Here is a 20,141-nt window from a genome sequence, read left to right on the forward strand (position 1 = left end):
AAAAATCCCGACAGAATGGTCCATCCCCCTGTGGGCCGTCTGTTTGCCTCTCTGCCCACCCTATCGGTGGGAAAGCGGGGCTGCCAGGGCGGCTCCCGGCAGCATCTAAATTCTCAGATCGCAGGAACGCGGAAAAGCAAAGCAGCGGCTGGCGGAGCCCGCAGGCCAAGGTGGGGCTGCGGCCCGGGGGCGGGGCGAGGTTGGTCAGGGGGCGGGGCGAGGAGGGGTGGGGTGGGGCGAGGCTGGCCAGGGGGCGGAGCGAGGAGGGTCTGGGCGGAGTAGGTTGGCTGGAGGACTGGGCTAGGTGAAGTCAACCGGAAGGGGCGAGCCCGGACGGGTTGGGAGAGGCGGCCCAGGGGGCGGGGTGAGTCTAGGGGAGGGTCGGGGCTAGGCGGGCCCGGAGGTGAGGGAAGCCGGGGCCGAAGCGAGGCGGTCCCTGGGCACGGCGGGGCGGGGCTGGCCTGACCGGGCGGTCCCCGGCGGGTCCCTGGAAGGCGGAAGGCTGAGGCAGAGCCGTGCCGCCGGGGCTGAGCGGTGGCTTCCCGCTCCGGCGCCCCCGTGCCCGCGCCCGGCGCGATGGAGGCGGCGCTGCTGGGGCTGTGCAACTGGAGCACGCTGGGCGTGTGCGCCGCGCTGAAGCTGCCGCAGATCTCCGCGGTGCTGGCGGCGCGCAGCGCGCGGGGCCTCAGCCTCCCGAGTTTACTTCTGGAGCTGGCGGGGTAAGGCCCGGGGCGGCCGAGGCTGCCTCCTTCCCCCTCGCACTGCCGCCTGCTGGGAGCCCGGGAGAGCCTCGGCTTGAAGTAGGGCGGGGACGCGCGGGCGTGGCAGCCGGGCGGCCGAGGGTGAACCAGGGAGCCTGTGGGCTCGGGGTGCGCCTTCCAGGCCGCCCGCGGTCATCGTTTCTCACCAAGACTCTCGTGGCACGGATTGACTGCGCATGCCCATTTTACAGATGAGAAAACAGACCCAGCAGAGGCCGCCCTCGGTCCGGTAGTGACAAAACCTGCCGGCCCTGAGCGAGGCCATTTGCACCTCCAGGCTGTCATATTTATTTTCCCTAAACTCACCACGCTCCGTCAGCCTCTTTCTCGGGCCTCAGTTTCCTCACCTGTGAAATAAGGGGTTGAACTAAGAATGGATGAATCTTCTCTCCCAGTGGTTGGTGGGGAATCTTCCTGGCTATTTGATGAGATTCCTTGGGAGTGGGTCTTAAGACAACTGCATTTCTTGTAGAAAGACCTTTCATTACTCATCTGTAAGGGTGTTGCAGAGTCCCTGCAGTTGGGAATGGGTGACGGAGAGGTCAGTAAGTCCTTGATTCTCAGGCAGCTTCTAAGGCCTTCCTATTCAAAATATTCAGCATGTGAGAGCACCAGACTTTTGGGGTATCATTTTCTGAGACCCAACAATAGGAAAACACATACCTGAAACTAGTGGTCTTGCCCCTTCCCCCTGGCCAAGCCTGGCTCTCGACTTTGCTCCCCACCATCACTCAGCGGGTCCAAAGGCTGGTCCTCCACACACAAGCCTTCCTGGAGCGGGGTGGGCGGGGTGGTGGTGTCCGGGAATACAGGATGGGAAGAAGCCAAGTGGTGCGGGAGAGAAAGAGAAGACCTCAGAGGTGGGAGGGTGAGGGGTCCCACCCAAGCTCTGGAGCCCACGCGGGCCCGATGGAGTTGGTCCCTGGGCACAGTCGTCCAATGCAGGGTCTTCAGGGGAAACTTTTGGGAAAGGCTTGCAGTGCGAGGGGCTGTGACACCTCCCAGGCTTGTGAGTGACTTTACCCTGCAGGAAGAGGGTAGAGGGGGTGTCCCAGGCTGGATGGCAGGGTTCAGAGGCACCCAGGGGATGGGGGCAGTATGTGTTTCAAGTTGGTGCCACCACCAGGCTGGGAGCAGAGAGGCCAGAGGGATGAGGTTGTGGCAAAGGACACAGACTGGAAGTGGCCTCTGTGACCACTCAGGTAGGAGAGGGGTCAAGGGCATGAAAGCCAGGAGTGGGTTTTGGCCTCAGCCCCTTGCTAGGTCCCTGAGCTGGGGAGGCTGAAGCTGGACCCACGAAGGGAAAGAAGCCAGCCAGGCTATAGAGTCCCTCCTGCCATGGGCTCCTGGGCCTGCTTTTCCACCACCTTTGCACCACTGCTTGAAAAATGCAAACCCTCAGAGGGGACACGCAGGTGAGGGCTCATATTAGATCTGTCAGCTGTCACCTCTCAGCTCACCTTGGTGAAAGCCCAACCTCTGGCAGTGGACAGGTCTTCCTGGGCAGGGGAGCCCAAGGTGGGGGTGGGGTAGTGGCTTGCTGCCATCCCTCCCGGCCTGTCTGAGGGGCGTGCTGTTGATCACAAGCAGGGAAAGGGGGCTCTGTCAGGGCTGGTGCACCAGCTCTGCAGCCCTCAAGCCAGGGCCAGGCACACTTCTGTGAACGGGCTTGGCTGTGCAGGGTGAGCCGCAGTGTCAGCCTCTCCCGGAAGGCCGGCTGGAAGGGATCAGGGCTCCACCCTTGCTGAGTGCCAATAGATTTGGTATCCACACCACCAGCATGTGATTCTAATGGTTGTCATTGCCTGAGCATTCTGCGTGTTGACTCTGTGCATTGTATAAACTATCATGAATTATAGTTTCATTTAATCCTCACAGCGGCCTTAGGAGGTTGTTTTTGTCCCCAGACGATGGGAGCCCGAGTTAGGGTGGTAAGGAGCCTGTGGCAGCAGCAGGCTGGGCAGCCCAGCAGGGTCCTGGCCCTCCAGTCTCCCTGCCTGCCTCCCTCATGCCCTTCCCAGCCTTGCCTGGGAAGCCTACCTGGGGCTGGGGTGGTTAAGGGGCTGGCCCCATTCCCCAGGGAACCAGGCCTGCCAGCCAAGCCCCGGGCCCCTGACCAGACAGAGGCAGCCACGAGAGTTAGAGCATTAGAGCGAAGGAAGCCCAGGCTGTCACAGTCAGCTGCCTGGAGGGCACGGGCCCTCTTGGGGCTCCATTTGAGCAAACTAAGAGCCTGTTTTTGAGAGCATTGAGTCCATTGGAGCTTTTTAGTGTGGCTTGGTGTCAAGGGCAGGAGCCTTTGCCCAGGGACCTGCCCCTGCCACCTAGGGGCAATTCTTATGGCTGGGCCTTCCCCTCCCCTGGTTCCCAACCTTCCCGCTTCTCAGCCTTGCTGGTGGCCTCCTGCCCTGCCTCCAGGGCTCTGCTGGGCTCTGCTTCCCTCTGCTCTCTGCAGCCTGGAGCGTCCTGGAGGACAGGACCCATCGAACCTGCCCTTTCTGCAGCCTTCCATGGACAGTGGCCCTCCCCCCCGGCAGCCCCTTAGGCTATAGGAGCCTTGGCCTCTGGGTAGGGTGCCTTTTGGACCCCACCCCTTGCTCCAGGTCACTTGCTCCCTAGCGTGGGTGGGGTATATTTTGTTTAACCCTCTAGCAGGTGTTGAGGGAGGAAACTCCAGTGGAGCAGATGGGAATGGAAGCAAATGGGGCTGTGTCAGATGCCCGGCTAGCATGATTTTATTATGATGAGCATTTTAGCGATTACTTATTAATTAAAAGAAACTTTAAAGGGCCAGGCATGGTGACTCATGCCTGTAATCCCAGCACTTTGGGAGGTTGAGGTGGGCAGATCACCTGAGGTCAGGAGTTCAAGACCAGCCTGGCTAACATGGTGAAACCCCATCTCTACTAAAAATACAAAAATTAGCCAGGCGTGGTGGCGCACACCTGTAGTCTCAGCTACTCGGGAGGCTGAGGCAGGAGAATCAATTGAAGCTGGGAGGCAGAGGTGGCAGTGAGCTGAAATTACCCCACTGCACTCCAGCCTGGGCGACAGAGCAAGAGTCCATCTAAAAAAAAAATTAAAAACTAAAGACACTGCCCACACTTCCTCAGGCTGCAGGGGCAGCGGGGAGTTTGAGTCCCAGGGAAAGCAGGGAACAGAGGACAGAGCCTGCAGGGGCGGTGACGGCTGCGTCTAGGTCGGCGTTAGGAAGTCCAGGCTCTTCATCTCGTATGTTCTTGGTGTCTTTGGCCTCCATTTCCCCAAGTGGTCTGTGAGATGTGGAAGCCAGCATGGATGACCCCTGGAGGTGAGAACGGGCTCTGACATTCCCAGATTCTCATTCCTGGCCTGCGGACTGTGGCTGCATCCTAGGGGTGGGCACACAGTTCAGTGGTGAAGACCCCCATAGCCTTTGTTCTGGCGCATTCCTTCAGCACCCCATGGCTGGGGTGCAGCCTCCCTCTCTGCTAGTCCCCCTGGGCTTACTCTCACAGGGGAACAGAGGGCTGCTCAGGAGGCTGGCAGGAGGGGAGTCCCTGCAGCCCGGCTGGGCTGGGCAGAGGTGCTGCTTGTCCCTGAAGCTGGGAGGTGGCCCAGCTGCAAAGCAGCCAGGGGTGGGAACACTGCTGGGCATGCTGGGGGCCTCTAATTGAGGACCAGGCCTGCGGGAGGCCCTCGTGCTCAAGGCAACACTGGGCTCTGGCCTCCCGTCCTATGTCCTATGACCTCCTCCAACTCTGCTCCCTGCTAAGTTGTGCACTGTCAGAAACAGGCCAGGGAGGCGTAGACTGTGAATGGGGCTTTTCCAGGTTCCTTCCCAGCTTAGCAGATCCGGAGACCCGGGGCCCCCCCTCCTGTGCATTGAAGTCTCATGGCTCCGGCTCCCTTTTCTTCCTTTCCCGAGTGGTCTGAACACACAGGTGAGAGGCAGGGTGTTGGGACAAGCAGGCAGGCCTAGACGACTATGGGGATTCCGGTCCTGAGGGAGGAGACGGCTGGGTGTGAGCCAGGGAGGCAGGAAGCTCTGCCTTTTCTTCTGAGAAGGTGGGACCCTTGGGACTTCCCAGCATCCACACAGAGCTGGAATCTTCTTAGAGACATTGAGGGTGGTTCTTCATGCTTTTCCACACTGCGCTCTCAACAGGGCAGCTCTTCTGGAAGGCAACTGGAGTATCCATGTGCTGTTCTAACTCTTAAAACATGGCCACAGACTCCTGTCCAGGGATAGCTGCAGCCCCTCGGATCCTCGAGCCTCTCAGCTTCTCAGGGTGGAGGGCAGATGTGTGCAGCAGCTAAGGGGCAGCTGCCGGGGTCAGTGAGCACCCAGCGTGGCAGGCAGGCCAGCAAGTGTGGGCCTAGAAGGCCCAGTCTCATATTCCCTGCTCAGGGATTTGCCTTCTGTAAAAATCCTTTGTAAGAGACCATCTCAAGGCACTGGACAGACAGTGGCCCGGTACCCGGTAAGTTCTGGATGCTCCAAAAATTGTATAGATGATTCAGCTGAATTCCGTCTATTTTGTTCTAAACTGCCTTCTTTAACACTGGGGAGTCCACACCACCACTGCGAGGATTCAGCAAACTGACCTGTGTTCCGGGTGCCTGCCAGGCCCCAACGGCTGCATTTTGGGGCAGCCGTGTGGACCTGTGCCCTCCTTTCTCCAGGTTCCTGGTGTTTCTCCGCTACCAGTGTTACTATGGGTATCCGCCACTGACCTACCTGGAGTACCCCATCCTCATCGCACAAGGTAACAGCCCCTTCCCTGTCCGATGGGCTGCTGCGGGTCTCCCCTGCCTCCCTCACTCGGAGCCTCTCTCTCTCAGATGTCATCCTCCTGCTCTGTATCTTTCATTTTAACGGGAACGTGAAGCAGGCCACGCCCTACGTCGCCGTGTATCCTTTCTGAATCTGAACCAAAAGTGAGAACGAGGGTATTTGCAAATAGTGTGTACTATCAAGTGGGCTCCTTTACCAGATGAATATTTTTTGATTAAACTAAAAAAAAAAAAAAATCCCAAATGCAAATGTGTCCACGCACACTAGAGATGCCCTCAGTAGAGCCCCTGCTGCCCCTCCAAGATCAGCATGCCCTGGGCAGTGCCAGCAGGCCCGGTGGAAGGCAGCCTGGATCTCCCTGCTGGGTGTGCAGAATGGTAGAGTCCATTCCTGCTAAGTGCGGTCAGAATGGTAGAGTCCATCCCTGCTAAGAGCAGCATTGTCCAGCTGCGTTAGTTCATCTGAGACGTTTCTTCCTGCCCTGATAATGTCCCCCAAGGATGGGAAGCAATAATAATGAGAGTGTCTGGTGCTTCTCAAGATGTTAGCTTAGAGGCTGAGCCTGGAGGTCTGAGCGGCGGTCGGTGGAAGCCGGGTCAGCTGACACGTGTGTCCACTCAGTGGCATTTCTTGGCTTCATTTCAGTTCTCTTTGTAAAGACTCACCAGTTGAACATCACACTCCTTAAAAAGCCAGGAGAAGTGTTTTTTTTTTTTTTTTTCCAGGTGGTCTCACTTTGTGGCCCAGGCTGGATTGCAGTGGTGCCATCAAAGCTCACTGCAGCCTTGACCTCCTTGGTCAAGCTTGATTGCCTTGATCAAGCAATCCTCCTGCCTCAGCCTCCCGAGTAGCTTGGACTATCAGAGTGTGCCACCATGCCCAGTTAGTTTTAAACATTTTTTGTAGATATGAGGTCTCACTATGCCAGGCTGTAAGATGTTTTAACCTTTTTTTTTTTTTTTTTTTTTTTTTTTTTTTTTTTTTTTTTTTTTTGAGACGGAGTTTTGCTCTTGGCTGGAGTGCAGTGGCGTGATCTCAGTTCACCACAACCTCTGCTGCCTTGGGTTCAAGTGATTATCCTGCCTCAGCCTCCTGAGTAGCTGGGATTACAGGCATGCACCACCACACCCAGCTAATTTTTATATTTTTAGTAGGGATGGGGTTTCTCCATGTTGGTCAGGCTGGTCTTGAACTCCCCACCTCAGATGGTCTTCCTGCCTAGGCCTCCCAAAGTGCTGGGATTACAGGCATGAACGGCCGCTCCCGGCCCAACAAAGCGTTTTGAATGGCAGTAGCTGTCAGCCTGTCCTGCCACATCCATGAAATGGCTTGAGCTGTTTCTTCCCATGCCTTCTTCAGAGTGGAGGACGGAGGGCAGAGCCAGGCCTGTGGCCCAAGTGACCTCAGTGCAGGCCATGAGAATGTGGGTGTGGTGTGAGGGGAACACCTGGGCTGGAGTCAGGCGGGACAGGTCCCCACCACAGCAGGGGTGGCTTCAGCATATGCCACAAACTATGCTGCATGTCCCCCATCTGTGGCATGGGAACCTAATGTCTACATTTTAGGGACGTTGGGAGAGCTAGAAGTACCAGGAACACAGTCAAGCTGAGGAATGACAGGGTCATGGTGGTGATTTACTAGAAGGGGAGCTCTGCAGCCTTTGTCTCTGGAGGGGGCTGGGTTCTGGCTGAGTCCTGACCCTCTGCTGTTTCCCCGAGTGGTAAGTTCTGCTGCCTCAGTTTCTCTCTGCAGAAAGAGGGATTGCATAGCTATACTGCACCTCAACACTTCACCATCGGTGCCAGCTGGTTAAAGGTTTTGGTAAACAGTGCTTTGAAGATGGAAAGCATGATATGATTTACTTTTGAAATAAAATGCCACAGCTTTGTGCAAATGGCGAGACTGCAGATAAGAAAATGTGGGCGCTGGTGGCACCGGGAGATGAGCACGTAGCTGGATGCCGATGGCGATTCTGTAATATCAGCAAGATGCTTATAATCTCCCATTGGATGTGATTTACAGAGAGCAAAAGAATTGGGTTGCCATATTAATGAATACTTTTAAATATAAGTGTGTCACCAATATTGCATGGAATATACGTTTACTGAAAATTGTTGGCCAGATGCAATGGCTCATGCCTATAATCCCGCCTGTTGGGTGGTTGAAATGGGAGGATCGTTCGAGGCCAGGAGTTTGAGACTAGCGTGGGTAATGTAGTGGGATTCCCCAGTGCTACAAAAAAAAGAAGGAAAGAAACTGAGCCAAGCATGGTGCCTCACACCTGTCATCCCGGCTACTTGGAAAAAGTCATTTGTTTTCCACCTGAAATTCAGATTTAACTGGGTGTCCTGTATTTTTTATTTGTGAAAACTGGCAATCCTACAAATAAATTGTCTGTAGGATCTCAGGGGCTCCTACTATTGGTCAAATTTTATAAAATGTATATTCAGAATACACAGAATGAGGTGGGATAGAACAGAATTGGTTGGGGGAGGAATCACAAAAGTTAGTTTTAAAAATTGTGTTAGTGGCTGTGCACAGTGGTTCACGCCTGTAATCCCAGCACTTTGGGAGGCCTAGGCGGGTGGATCTTCTGAGGTCGGGAGTTCGAGACCAGCCTGACCAACATGGAGAAACCCTGTCTCTACTAAAAATGCAAAAATTAGCCGGGTGTGGTGGCGCATACCTGTAATCCCAGCCACTTGGAAGGCTGAGGCAGGAGAATTGCTTGAACCCAGGAGGCGGAGGTTGCCGTGAGCTGACGTGGCACCATTGCACTCTAGCCTGGGCAATAAGAGCGAAACTCCATCTCAAAAAAAAAATTGAGTTAGTGTTTTAAAAACAGGATTCCATCCAGCTAGCTTCAAACTATCTTCTGGTGTTGAGCAGGCTATGAGTATTGAGTTCCACGGACTTTTAGCACAGGGCATTGTCTGTTTCAATATCTTTATTTAATTACTGTTTTAAATGATAATAACAGCAGTCTCTGTAGGCATTTGAGAGGTAGATAGGGTAAGGAATGTTGACTTCATTTTACAGATAAAAAATCAAAGTGGAAAGATGGCAAGTGACTTGCCCAAGGACACTCCAGAGACTCCTGGTCATCCCCGTCCGGCCCCGGCTGTCTCCTGGCTGCTTGTTCGGCTCCCTAGCTGTGCCCTGTTTCTGTGGCATCACAGAGCTCCGGGCACATCCTGACTCCTGACGTTGCCCACACCAGCTATATCATCTTTACAATGGAGTTAGTGGGAAAAGTGGAAATCAGTAAACAGAAATTCACATCACACAAATTTTGCAGAACATTCCTGCTTTATAATGTTGGACTTCTCTTTTTATTTATTTATCTATTTATTTGAGATGAAGTTTCACTCTCGTTTCCCAGGCTGGAGTGCAGTGGCGCGATCTCGGCTCACCGCAACCTCTGCCTCCCAGAATCAAGCGATTCTCCTGCCTCAACCTCCCCAGTCGCTGGGATTACAGGTGCCCACCACCATGCCCAGCTAATTTTTGTATTTTCAGTAGAGACGGTGTTTCACCATGTTGGCCAGGTTGGTCTTGATCTCTTGACCTTGTTATCCACCTGCCTTGGCCTCCCAAAGTGCTGGGATTACAGGTGTGAGCTACCACATCTGGCCCAACTTCTCTTTTAAGTGCTTAGCTTTTTTTTTTTTTTTAGGACGGGGTTTCACCATGTTGGTCAGGCTGGTCTTGAACTCCCGACCTCAGGTGATCTGCCCGCCTTGGCCTCCAAAGTGCTTGGATTACAGGCGTGAGCCACGACGCCCAGCCTTAAGTGCTTAGCTTTTAACCATAAATCGGAGATGTCCGCATGATCAGGAATTCAGTGGGCAGTGAAAACCACTAGGAATGTCCCAATCCTAGGGAGCAGTCCATGAGCATGGGTGTCTTGCTTTCGTTCTTTTGAACTCCGAGCAGGTGTTCACTTACAACTCTTTTTGTCCCTCCAAATCTGGCAGGTTCTGGCGGTGCGTCCCCTGCTCCCCTCTGGCTTCCGTGTGTGGCTCTCTGTGGTCTTGGTGTGTGTCCCTGAGATGGGAGGGTGGCGGGGATGTTGGCCACCCACTGCTGTGTCCCTTAGCACTTGGTAAGATTGGGGTCTTCTTGGTTCGTCCTCGCCCTGCAGAAGTGGATCATAGACCTGGCCATGGTAAGGATTGTGCTTAAAAAGAAAGGAGGGGGAATAAGCTACCTTGGAGAGAACTTGATCGATGAAATGTTTAACCTGCTAATTTTTCAGCCATGCTGGGGGATAATGGGAATGAAAGTGAAGTGCTGTCCAAATATTAAAAGACATTCTTCTTATTTAAATGCTGGACAAAACAATGTTTAACTTCCTTTTGTTGGGCCATAGAGAACCAGATTGGAGAGGTGGCTAATAGTTTATCTATTTATTTATTTATTATTTTATTTTGTTTTATATTTTTTTGAGATGGAGTCTTGCTCTTGTTGCCCAGGCTGGAGAGCAGTGTCACAATCTCAGCTCCCCGCAACCTCCGTCTCCTGGGTTCTGTCAAGCGATTCTCCTGCTTCAGACTACTGAGTAGCTAGGATTACAGGCATGCACCACCATGCCTGGCTAATTTTGTATTTTTAGTAGAGACAGGGTTTCTCCATGTTGGTCAGGCTGGTCTCGAACTCCCAACTTCAGGTGATCTGCCCTACTCAGCCTCCCAAAGTGCTGTGAATACAGGTGTGAACCACCGCACCTGGCCTTATTTATTTATTTTTGAGACAGAGTCTTGCTCTGTTGCCCAGGCTGGAGTGCAATGGCACAATCTTGGCTCACCGCAGCCTCTGCCTCCTGTATTCAAGTGATTCCCCTGCCTCAGCCTCCTGAGTAGCAAGGATTACAAGCATGTGCCACCACCATGCCCAGCTAATTTTTGTATTTTTAGTAGAGATAGGGCTTTGCCATGTTGGTCAGGCTGGTCTCAAACTCCTGACCTCAGGTGATCCACCTGCCCGAACCTCCCAAAGTGCTGAGATTCCAGGTGTGAGCCACAGCACCTGGCTGCTAACAGTTTTAAAATAAAGAATTAAACATCAGTTAAAGAGCTTCTTCTTAGGTTCTTAATTGCATGTTGGCCTTGTCCGGGAGGAAGGCTAATTATTTTTTCATACTTCAGCCAGAAATTTCCAAGGGGTTCTGAGGGTGGTTCAGGATGTGTTTAACCACAGATCTCTCCAAGGTGACAGAAGTGAACGTTTCCACCAACCAGAAAAGGAGGAGGAGAACTAACTGGTGGTCACAGGGCTCTGCCTGCCACACCCAGACTCATGAATTTCTTTCCCTTTTCCCCCAGTATCTTGTCTGTGATCCTGTCTTGGAAAGTGGAGTAGATTCTCTGTTACATTTCAACCCTGTGATTTCGGAGAGCAAATAAGGGTTGCCATATTAACAAGGAACACTTTTTCAGTACAAGTATGTCCACAATATTGCATGGTGCCAGGCATAGTGGCTCACGTACCTTGGGAGGCTGAGGCAGGCGGAGCACCTGAGGCCAGGAGTTCAAGACTAGCCTGGCCAATATGGTGAAACCCCATTCTCTACCAAAAGAAAATACAAAATTAGCTGGGCATGGTAGCGGGCACCTGTAATCCCACCTACTTGGGAGGTTTGGGCAGGAGAATCACTTGAACCCAGGAGGTGGAGGTTGCAGTGAGCCGAGATCACCCCACTGCACTCTAGTCTGGGTGACAGAGCAAGACTCCATCTCAAAAAACAAATAAACAAACAAAATATTGCATGGGACATACTTGTACTAAAACATTATTTGTTGTTTATGTGAAATTCAAATTTAACTAGGCGTCCTGTATTTTTATTTGCCAAATCTCACAACCCTGTAAATGAGCCATCTCTATGTTCTCAGTAGCTCCTACTCCTGATTGAGTTGGGGTGGTTCTAGTTTGGGGGTGATTAGCTCTGCTATAGCACCTGTGAACCTTCACCCCTCAGGAACCATCCTTCCAGCAATGTTGAGGTATAGGCTTGTCAAGAATGGCCGGGCATGGTGGCTCACGCCTGTGATCCCAGCACTTCGGGAGGCCGAGGCAGGCAGATCACCTGAGTTCCGGAATTTGAGACCAGCCTGGCTAACATGGTGAGACCCTGTCTCTACTAAAAATACAAAAATTAGCCAGGTGTGGTGGCGCATGCCTGTAGTCCCAGCTACTTGGGAGGCTGAGGCAGGAGAATCACTTGAACCCGTAGGTAGAGGTTGCAGGAAGTCAAGATCACACCATTGCGCTCCAGCCTGGGTGACACAGTAAAACTATGTCTCAAAAGCAAAACGAGAAAGAGAATGAAGTTCAGGGGTCAAGGGCAACAACAGCTTTTTGGTGTTTCTTCTGTGCCCTTGGCAGTAGTAGTCTATTCTAACCACACATTGATGATATATTATTTCATGAAGTATAATTTTGATTCTTTCCTTTATCATGCAAGTCTGAACACAAGCTTGGCACTGTGTCTGCCCATAGCCCTCCTTCACTGACTCAGTGAGTGTTCTTTGCACACCGGCTCTGAGGTGCCAGGGCCCGGGGCACAAGGTGGCCCAGATAGGAGGGGCGCAGAGCCCCAGTGCAGGAGAAAAAGCCAGGCCTTCAGAGCTCACACATTGTAGCAAACCCCCAGAATCCTAGAGAGAGTGGGTGCTGCTTGAATCAGTGGAAATCCTCCATTGTAGAATGTTCCATGTTTTTGCTTTCAAATGCAGGTACCCAAGATCGTGTCCCCAGAAGTCCCAAAGTGTGCTTTCATGGTTAAATTGGTAATTCATATACTCATGGTTTATTCGCAAAAAAAGATTAAAGTACTTAAAAATGATCTCCAGAGCAGTGAAGCATCCCCTCTCTTTCCCAATCCTGTTCCTATAGTTGACTCTGTTTTACAGAAAATCCTAATCGTTCCCAGTTTAATTGATGTGATAAGTCATTCCAGGGCTCAGTTAGGGCCCAAACCAACACAACTTCAGGACTGGAAATGTGGCTTTGCTCCTGAAAGATGAATCTGGTAGAAGATCTAGGAGGCAAGCTCGTGTGCAGCACAAGCATGTCGTGATGTGGTCTAGGGCCCTGATGTGTGTGAACAAAGCCGACTTCCCCCGCTCTCCCATCCCCACACCGACTCCTTGCCACCCCAGCAAGCTGGTGTCCTGGTGAATTCTCTGGTGCGAGTCTTCCCCTGCAGTCCTCACTCCTCTGCTCTGTCCAGGTCTCCCTGCCAGGGGTCGGCCATCCTCCAAGCCATCTGCTCCCAGGGTGACCTTAGTCCTGCCACAGGCCTGACCACAGGTCCCTGGTCATCTCCTTTGTCCCCTGCCATTCCCTTCTGCATAATTCCCTCCTCCCTTTTTTTTATTTAGAGACAGAGTCTCACCCTGTTGCCCAGGCTGGAGTGCAGTGGTGTGATCTCAGCTGACTGCAGCCTCTGTCTTCTGGGTTCAAATGATTCTTCTGCCTCAGCCTCCTGAGTAGCTGGGGCCACAGGTGCATGCCACCATGCCTGGCTACTTTTTGTATTTTTTGTAGAGATGGGGCCTTACCATGTTGGCCAGGCTGGTTTTGAACTCCTGGCCTCAAGTGATCCTCCTGCCTTGGCCTCCCAAAGTGTTAGGATTACAGGCATGAGCCCGGCCTCAGTTACTTTTTATCGGAGATGTGGATAGATGAAGCTCTGTGGCCATGCATTGATTCTTTCTCATTCCTAACTTCAAACTAGCCCTAGGTGTTAGTTACCCAATGCACGGTGGAATCCATGAGTTATAAATCAATGTCTTAGGCTCGGTGTGGTAGCTTATGCCCGTAATCCCAGCACTTTAGGAGGCCAAGGCAGGTGGATCAGGAGGCCAGGAGTTTGAGACCAGTGTGGCCAACATAATGAAACCCTGTCTCTACAAAAAATACAAAAATTAGTTGGGCATGGCGGTGCATGCCTGTAATCCCAGCTACTCGGGAGGCTGAGACAGGAGAATTGCTGAACCTGGGAGGCTGAGGTTGCAGTGAGCTGAGATTCACGCCATTGCACTCCAGCCTGGGGTGACAGAGACGCTCACTATTTGTACAAACTTAGGTTTCAACTTTGCACAAATCTATTATAATTTTGACCTGAAAATTTGGCTTCGAAAGTGCTTCGAGTATCTGGTGCTGTTTTGCTTGTTTAACCCATAGACTTGTGACTTTCTCACATTTTATCTGCAAACAGAATTTCTGTACTTTCATCAGCGCGGCCAGTAAGTTTGCGCAGCTCCATTGTCTGTGGAAGACGAGAGACTCGGGAGCGGTGAGTGCGCTGACTTGGAGCCTCTCCTCCTACACCTGTGCAAGTAAGACCTGGACTCAGACGGTGGGGAGGCCTCGGGCAGCACGTGTCTGCCTAGTGGGGTGTTAAGTTGGTGTTGAAGTGACGTGGTCCCTGGCACTTATAGCTATTCAGCTAGAACCTCCTAAGTGTATCCATATTTACAAAGACGACTTAATGCACACTGCTCTCCATTTTCTGTAAGATCTAAGTTGCCAAAAAAAGTGAAAGCATATTTTTCTCCAAAAATCTGGCCTGATATTAATAGTTCTCTCTTCTTTGAAATTTATCAAGAGGTTGTATATTGAATGTATTAGTTTATCTTAAAAATTTGAATCTTTATGATATAACAAGTTTTAAAAGGTGAAAATCATACAGTGACTTTTGAGAATGAATAGAATGTGCAGCAGTGGAGATTTTTGGCAGTCATGTTGTTTGGTCTCAGCTTTAGGATTTTCTGTGTTCATTTGGATTCTTACAAAAACTACCTAAAATACGTATATGGTATATGTAGGTAGAAACATTTTTATAATTCAGAGTAGCTGGGATTATAGTCATACATCATGCCTGGCTAATTTGTGTATTTTTAGTAGAGATGGGTTTTCACCATGTTGGCCAAGCTGGTCTTGAACTCCTGACCTCAAGTGATCCACCTGCCTTGGCCTCCCAAAGTACTGGAATTACAGGTGTGAGCCACTGCACCCAGCCAACTTTTTTTAGAGACGGGTTCTCACTATGTTGGCCAGGCTGGTCTCAAACTACTGGGCTCAGGTGTTCATCCCACCTCAGCCTCCCAAAGTGTTGGGATTACAGGTGTGAGCCACTGCACCTGGCTCTGTATGTCTTTTTTGGAGAAATGTCTATTCAGATTGTTTGCTCATTTTTTTTTTTTTTTGAGATTAAATCTCCCTCTGTCACTCAGGCTGCGGGACAGTGGGGTGATCTTGGCTCACTGCAACCTCCACTTCCTGAGTTCAAGTGGTTCTCCTGCCTCAGCCTCCCTGAATAGCTGGGACTACAGGCATGCATCACCATGCCTAGATAACTTTTTTTTTTTTGTATTTTTGGTAGAGATAAGGTTTCACCATGTTGGCCAGGCTAGTCTTTAACTCTTGACCTCAGGTTTTTTTAGATGGAGTCTTTGCTCTTCTGCCTGGCTGGAGTGCAGTGGCGTAATCTTGGCTCACTGCAACCCCTGCCTTCTGGTTTCAAGTGGTTCGCCTGCCTCAGCCTCCTGAGTGGCTGGGATTACAGTCGCCTGCCACCATGCCTGGCTAATTTTTGTATTTTTTGTAGAGATGGGGTTTCACCATGCTGTGCAGGCTGGTCTCCAACTCCTGACTTCTAGTGATCCGCCCGCCTCGGCCGCCCAAAGTGCTAGGATTACAGGTGTGAGCCACCGTGCCTGGCCCTTTGCCCATCTTTTAATCAGATTATTTGTTTGAGCTTCTTACATGTTTTGGTCATTAACCCTTACCAGATGTGTGGTTATTAACAGTCTTTTAAAAAGTTTGCTTGAGAGTCCTTGTTGGCCACTTTCCTAACTGAAGTCTTCTGTCTACTTATATGATCGTTTTCTTCGATTTAAATTGATGATTTAATCAACAACTATTTATATGGAGGTGTCTGTGTGTAAAGCCTTGGTTTATCAAATGTGTCAACAAAACATTTTATAGGATTTGGTCTCTGCCCTTCAGGGGCTTGCAGTTTAGTTGGAAGATTAAGACCAAAAAACTACGATGTCAATATGTGCTGAAAGCAGAATGTGCCAGCGGAGAGAGAGGCTTTGATGGGCTGGCTCTGGGCCAGGAGAGGCACGCCTTGAGTTGCGGGCAGTGGTCTTCTCTAACTCCCAAATCGTGCTGCTCTCTGCTTTCGTATTTTGGTTTAAACTGTTACTCCAGTTTCCTAAATGTTTCCTAAGTGAAGGGCTATACCACACCAGTGAACTAAACAAAATAGTTCTAGTTAGACCCTTGGAAAAATCTTCCCCTTTTCTGGCCCTCACTTTCCTTATCTATAAAACGCAAGGATATATAATTCACTGATCTGAAAACATTGTTTTTAATTAGTGGGAGCCTTTCTTTAAAACTACCCAGACCCTCCATTTGTAAATAAGAATTGTTAGACTTGCTTTTGGAGGGTGGGGGGTTGCGGGTTAGCACAGACAGTAGAAGGGAGCTCAGCCTTTCCAGGTTTCCCCGGGCAGCGCGCATGCACTGTCAAAGTACCTTCCCTTACGAGTAGTTTTAAAACCACTGGGATGGGATGCATGGCTGTTTGTTTTGTTTTGGAATGGAGTCTGGCTCTGTCACCCAGGCTGGAGTGCATTGGTGTAATCTCAGCTCGCTGTAACCTCCCAAGTAGCTGAGATTACAGGTGCCTGCCACTACACATGGCTAATTTTTGTACTTTTAGTGGATACAGGGTTTTACCATGTTGGCCAAGGTGGTCTCAAACTCCTGACCTCAGGTGATCTGGCATTTCTGGGTTTTATATAGTTATGAAATACAGCACTATTTGGTTTTCTGCACTACCAAACTTTTATCAAGAATAGTTAATATGTATTGGTAAAAAAAAAAAAAAAAGAATAAAAATAATTAGAAAATAATAGCCTCTACATATTGGGATACTAAAAGGGAAGGACATTATTAAACCCCAAAATGTCCGAGAGGCAAGTTATTTATGCTGCAAATTTTCTTTTACAGCAAGAATAATCACAACCTTAATGACCACCAATGATTTTACAAGTAAGCCAAAGATCTTCTTCTCACTTCCTTTTTGAGTTTTGTGGTACGTATGCCTCCTTCATTAGTAAACTGTCTTCAGGTTTAATGGATGGACTTGGCTCTACTGGATTATGGATTTAGAAGATGACAACAATGTATTTCTAGTCTTACTGGTCACCATTTTTATTATTAAGCTCTCTTATAGTACAGGGAATAGAATATGCACAAGATAATAGATTCCTGTCTCCATGAAGCTTCCATTTAAGCAGTGGAATTGGACATGAGGTAATCACACAATTCCCTATTGAATTATCAGGGGCCATGTTTTGGAAGAGTAGGGCAGGATGAGCATCTAAGGAGAACCTGGCCTAGTTTGAGGGAGCTGGGCAGATTAATTTGAAGAAGAGCGATCGTAAGGATGAGAAGAGGTTTAGCCAGAAAGGTTGTGGGGGACGGGGAGGCAGGGGAGGCCAGACTCTTACAAGGAGCAGTGTGTGAAGGTCATGAGCAAAGGACAAAGGGCTAGAGTGCGGAGAGCAGGGGGACAGCGAGAAGCGGGTAAGTTTCAGGAGAGGAAGGATGTGAGGCTGGCAGTGGCCCAGGTATCCAGGGCCTACAAGAACCGCCTACAAACAGCGGGAAGCCTGCGGAGGCTTTGAAGCAGGGAAGTGGTGTCACCAGCGGACTATGTTCTTGTTCTGTTTCTTTAAAAGGAAAAGCTGTGATGGAAGAGGAAATACTTTGATTAACCACAAAGAATTTAGTAATTCCTTAGGCTGTTTTCAACCCCCGAATCAAGCATATATGATACATCTTTGGAAATGATTAGAACAGATGGTGTGAACTGTGAAGATCAGAAAATGTCCCCAGCACGTAGACCTTTTAAATGAGCTAATTATTATTTGAGAAATACTGCTTCAGAACAGAGATATGTTTGTCATCTCTTCCTGGAGGTTATACCTTTGCTCAGATACTTTTTGTCAGCTCTGATGGTAGGACTAAAATTGTTCTGGTCAAAGCATAAACTTTGATCAAGTGGGAAATGGGAAGGAAGACAGGCTTGGGTCTTTCTACAGGGCTTGAATTAGCGTGGAAAGGAGAGTCAAACCACAAGTAAACAACAAAACCTATACATTAGAAATTAAGTTTAAAAGATCAAGATTGTTCTAATTGCGATTTATTTCTTACCTATGACAGCTGTTCTTGAAAGTGATCAGTATATCTGGGATAACTTTTTTGTTTTTTTGAGATGGAATCTCGCTGTCAACCAGGCCGGAGTGCAGTGGTGCGATCTCGGCTCACTGCAGCCTCTGCCTCCTGGGTTCAAGCGATTCTTTTGCCTCGCCTCCAGCGTCGCTGGGACTACAGGCATGCACTACTATGCCTGGCTAATTTTTTTATTTTTAGTAGAAACGGGGTTTCACCACGTTGGCCAGTCTGGTCTCGAACTCCTGATCGCCTTGGCCTCCCAAAGTGCTGGGATTACAGGTGTTAGCCACTGCATCGGCCAAGGAATAACTTTTTAAGAACAGTTTAGCTAAAATCTTACATGTGTTTTACAAACACAAAGATATATTTTAAATCTCATTAAACCTTATTTATCAGGAGTGTATCTGTACCTTAAAGTGGAAGTTGAGTCACTGTTAAAGTTATATGTATATATATATTTTATTTTTCCACAAAGAGACACATTTTTATGGTTACTTCAATATAAAGTATGTCTTGTCATTTGGGCCAATTTTTTCAGAATTATCTTAACAGAACATATTAAACCACCTTTGCTTAACATGGAATGTTCTGAGACACCAGCACCTCAGGACTTCAAATGAGTAAAGGGATTTTTAAAAGTTAGAACCCTTCATAGGCTGGGTGCAGTGGCTCATGTCTGTAATCCCGGCACTTTGGGAGGCCAAGGTGGGTGGATCACTTGCGATCAGGAGTTTGAGACTAGCCCAGCCAACATGGTGAAACCCCATCTCTACTAAAAATACAAAAATTAGCCAGGCGTGGTGGTGGGTGCCTGTAATTCCAGTTGCCTGGGAGACCGAGACAGGAGAATCGCTTGAGCCCAGAAGGTAGAGGTTGCAGTGAGCTGAGGTCACACCACTGCACTACAGCCTGGGTGACACAGTGACAGAGCAAGACTCTATCTCTCCCCCCCCAAAAAAGTCATAACCCTTCAATTGAGCACTTAAGAGGATAAATTATGATTTATGATGTCAGGGCAAGTGGCCAAAATTAGTCATTATGATAGGAAGATCATTTCCCCAGGAACCAAAATTGTTCATTTTGGGGGTTGGGGGTGAAGCTTTATTTAGGCTTATACTTAGAGCAGGAGGTAGTTTAGCTCTATATTGTGAAGGTTTTTAATATACTTTTTAAATTGATTTCAGTTCTTATACGTTTTGTGATCATGCTGGCTTTAAATATATGGGTAACAGTGACAGTACTTCGCTACCGGAAAACCGCCATGAAGGCTGAATGATGGACACATTAATTCCTTTACACTGTGGATGCCGAGTAACTGAACCAAAGGAAAAAGCAGCTCTTTGCTAAATTAAGGTCTTTTATAAATTTAGTAAATCAGTTTAGACTCTTTGAAGCCAAAGACTTTTTTAGGCTTGAAAGAGCCATTTAAGTACAACAATCCCGACCCCTCCTCCTTCCTCACTTCATTAGGTTATGGTAGCGCCCAGCCATCGGCAGTGTTGAGGCCGGTGACTGTTGGAAGTCATCCAGGAAGCCCAATTCAAGGCCATTTTGACTCTTACTCTTGAAGTCATGATAAAGTTCTCTACAAAGAACTTAACTACATCGATGTTTTTGGCTTTCAGAATCTTTTAGGAAATAAATCCTCTCCATGACAAAAATGAACATGAATGGAGTGGCATTTTTTCCAAGTCAGAGGTGGACACCTATAATAAATGACTAGGGTTCACTCTCTGGGACTGATGTTTAATTTTTAACGTAGATACAACAGGATGGCCTTGTTTTCTATATTACCATATTACACCTGCATGCGCTCTAGCAAGGATACCAAGGCATAAATGTAACTGGCTTGAGTTTGTATACCAAAATAGTCCTTCAACTTCGCACTGTGGCCTTAAATAATTCCTAACAAAAGGTATGAGGATTCGCTGTAATATCTACTGAGGAAATCCCAATAAGCTTTCCGATTCAAGTACAATGCTGCCATTTTTTTTTTTTTTTTGGATAAGAGTCTTGCTCTTGTTGTCCAGGTTGGAATGCAGTGGTGCGATCTTGGCTCACTGCAGCCGCCGCCTCCTGGGTTCAAGCGATTCTCCTGCCTCAGCCTCCTGAGTAGCTGGGATTACAGGTACCTGTCACCACGCCCAGCTAATTTTTGTATTTTTTTGTAGAGATGGGGTTTCAACATGTTGGTTAGACTGGTCTTGAACTCCTGACCTCGTGATCCGCCTGCCTTGAGCTCCCAAAGTGCTGGGATTACAGGCGGTGAGCCACGGCGCTCAGCCTGATGCTGCCATTTTTTAAAGGGCCACAACCATAGAATTACCACTGTTGGAATTTGGTACAAA

General features: G+C 49.4%; 1 protein-coding gene across 3 annotated transcripts; it reads left to right on the plus strand.

The window, feature by feature from the left end:
- Positions 1 to 19,458, plus strand: SLC66A3 (solute carrier family 66 member 3). Of its 3 annotated transcripts, XR_005199630.1 has the most exons (8): positions 1 to 170; positions 5,427 to 5,509; positions 5,586 to 5,655; positions 9,649 to 9,706; positions 13,760 to 13,880; positions 16,564 to 16,605; positions 18,978 to 19,146; positions 19,264 to 19,458. XR_005199630.1 is itself a non-coding variant. In XM_037737321.1 (7 exons), the coding sequence occupies exons 1-7, from the start codon at positions 16 to 18 to the stop codon at positions 19,067 to 19,069; spliced, it is 621 nt and encodes a 206-aa protein (XP_037593249.1). In that variant the 5' UTR covers positions 1 to 15; the 3' UTR covers positions 19,070 to 19,458. The 3 variants fall into 3 exon arrangements, 2 of the variants coding, with proteins under 2 accessions (XP_037593249.1, XP_017381227.1); XM_037737321.1 differs by having other exon boundaries at positions 18,978 to 19,458; XM_017525738.2 differs by lacking the exon at positions 1 to 170 and adding an exon at positions 407 to 719 and having other exon boundaries at positions 18,978 to 19,458.
- Positions 19,459 to 20,141: the final 683 nt, after the last annotated feature.

The sequence above is a fragment of the Cebus imitator genome, unplaced genomic scaffold (assembly GCF_001604975.1).
Source record: "Cebus imitator isolate Cc_AM_T3 unplaced genomic scaffold, Cebus_imitator-1.0 Scaffold1, whole genome shotgun sequence".
In the NCBI taxonomy this organism is placed as follows: domain Eukaryota; kingdom Metazoa; phylum Chordata; class Mammalia; order Primates; family Cebidae; genus Cebus; species Cebus imitator.

What these genes read in the sequence shown, in the direction of transcription:
- SLC66A3 (XM_037737321.1), top strand. Translation starts at nt 16, where the DNA reads ATGGTCCATCCCCCTGTGGGCCGTCTGTTTGCCTCTCTGCCCACCCTA. An exon ending in CTCCTCCTACACCTGTGCAA is followed by an intron (nt 13,881 to 16,563) that starts GTAAGACCTGGA and finishes TTTCTTTTACAG; the next exon opens with CAAGAATAATCACAACCTTA. An exon ending in GACCACCAATGATTTTACAA is followed by an intron (nt 16,606 to 18,977) that starts GTAAGCCAAAGA and finishes AATTGATTTCAG; the next exon opens with TTCTTATACGTTTTGTGATC.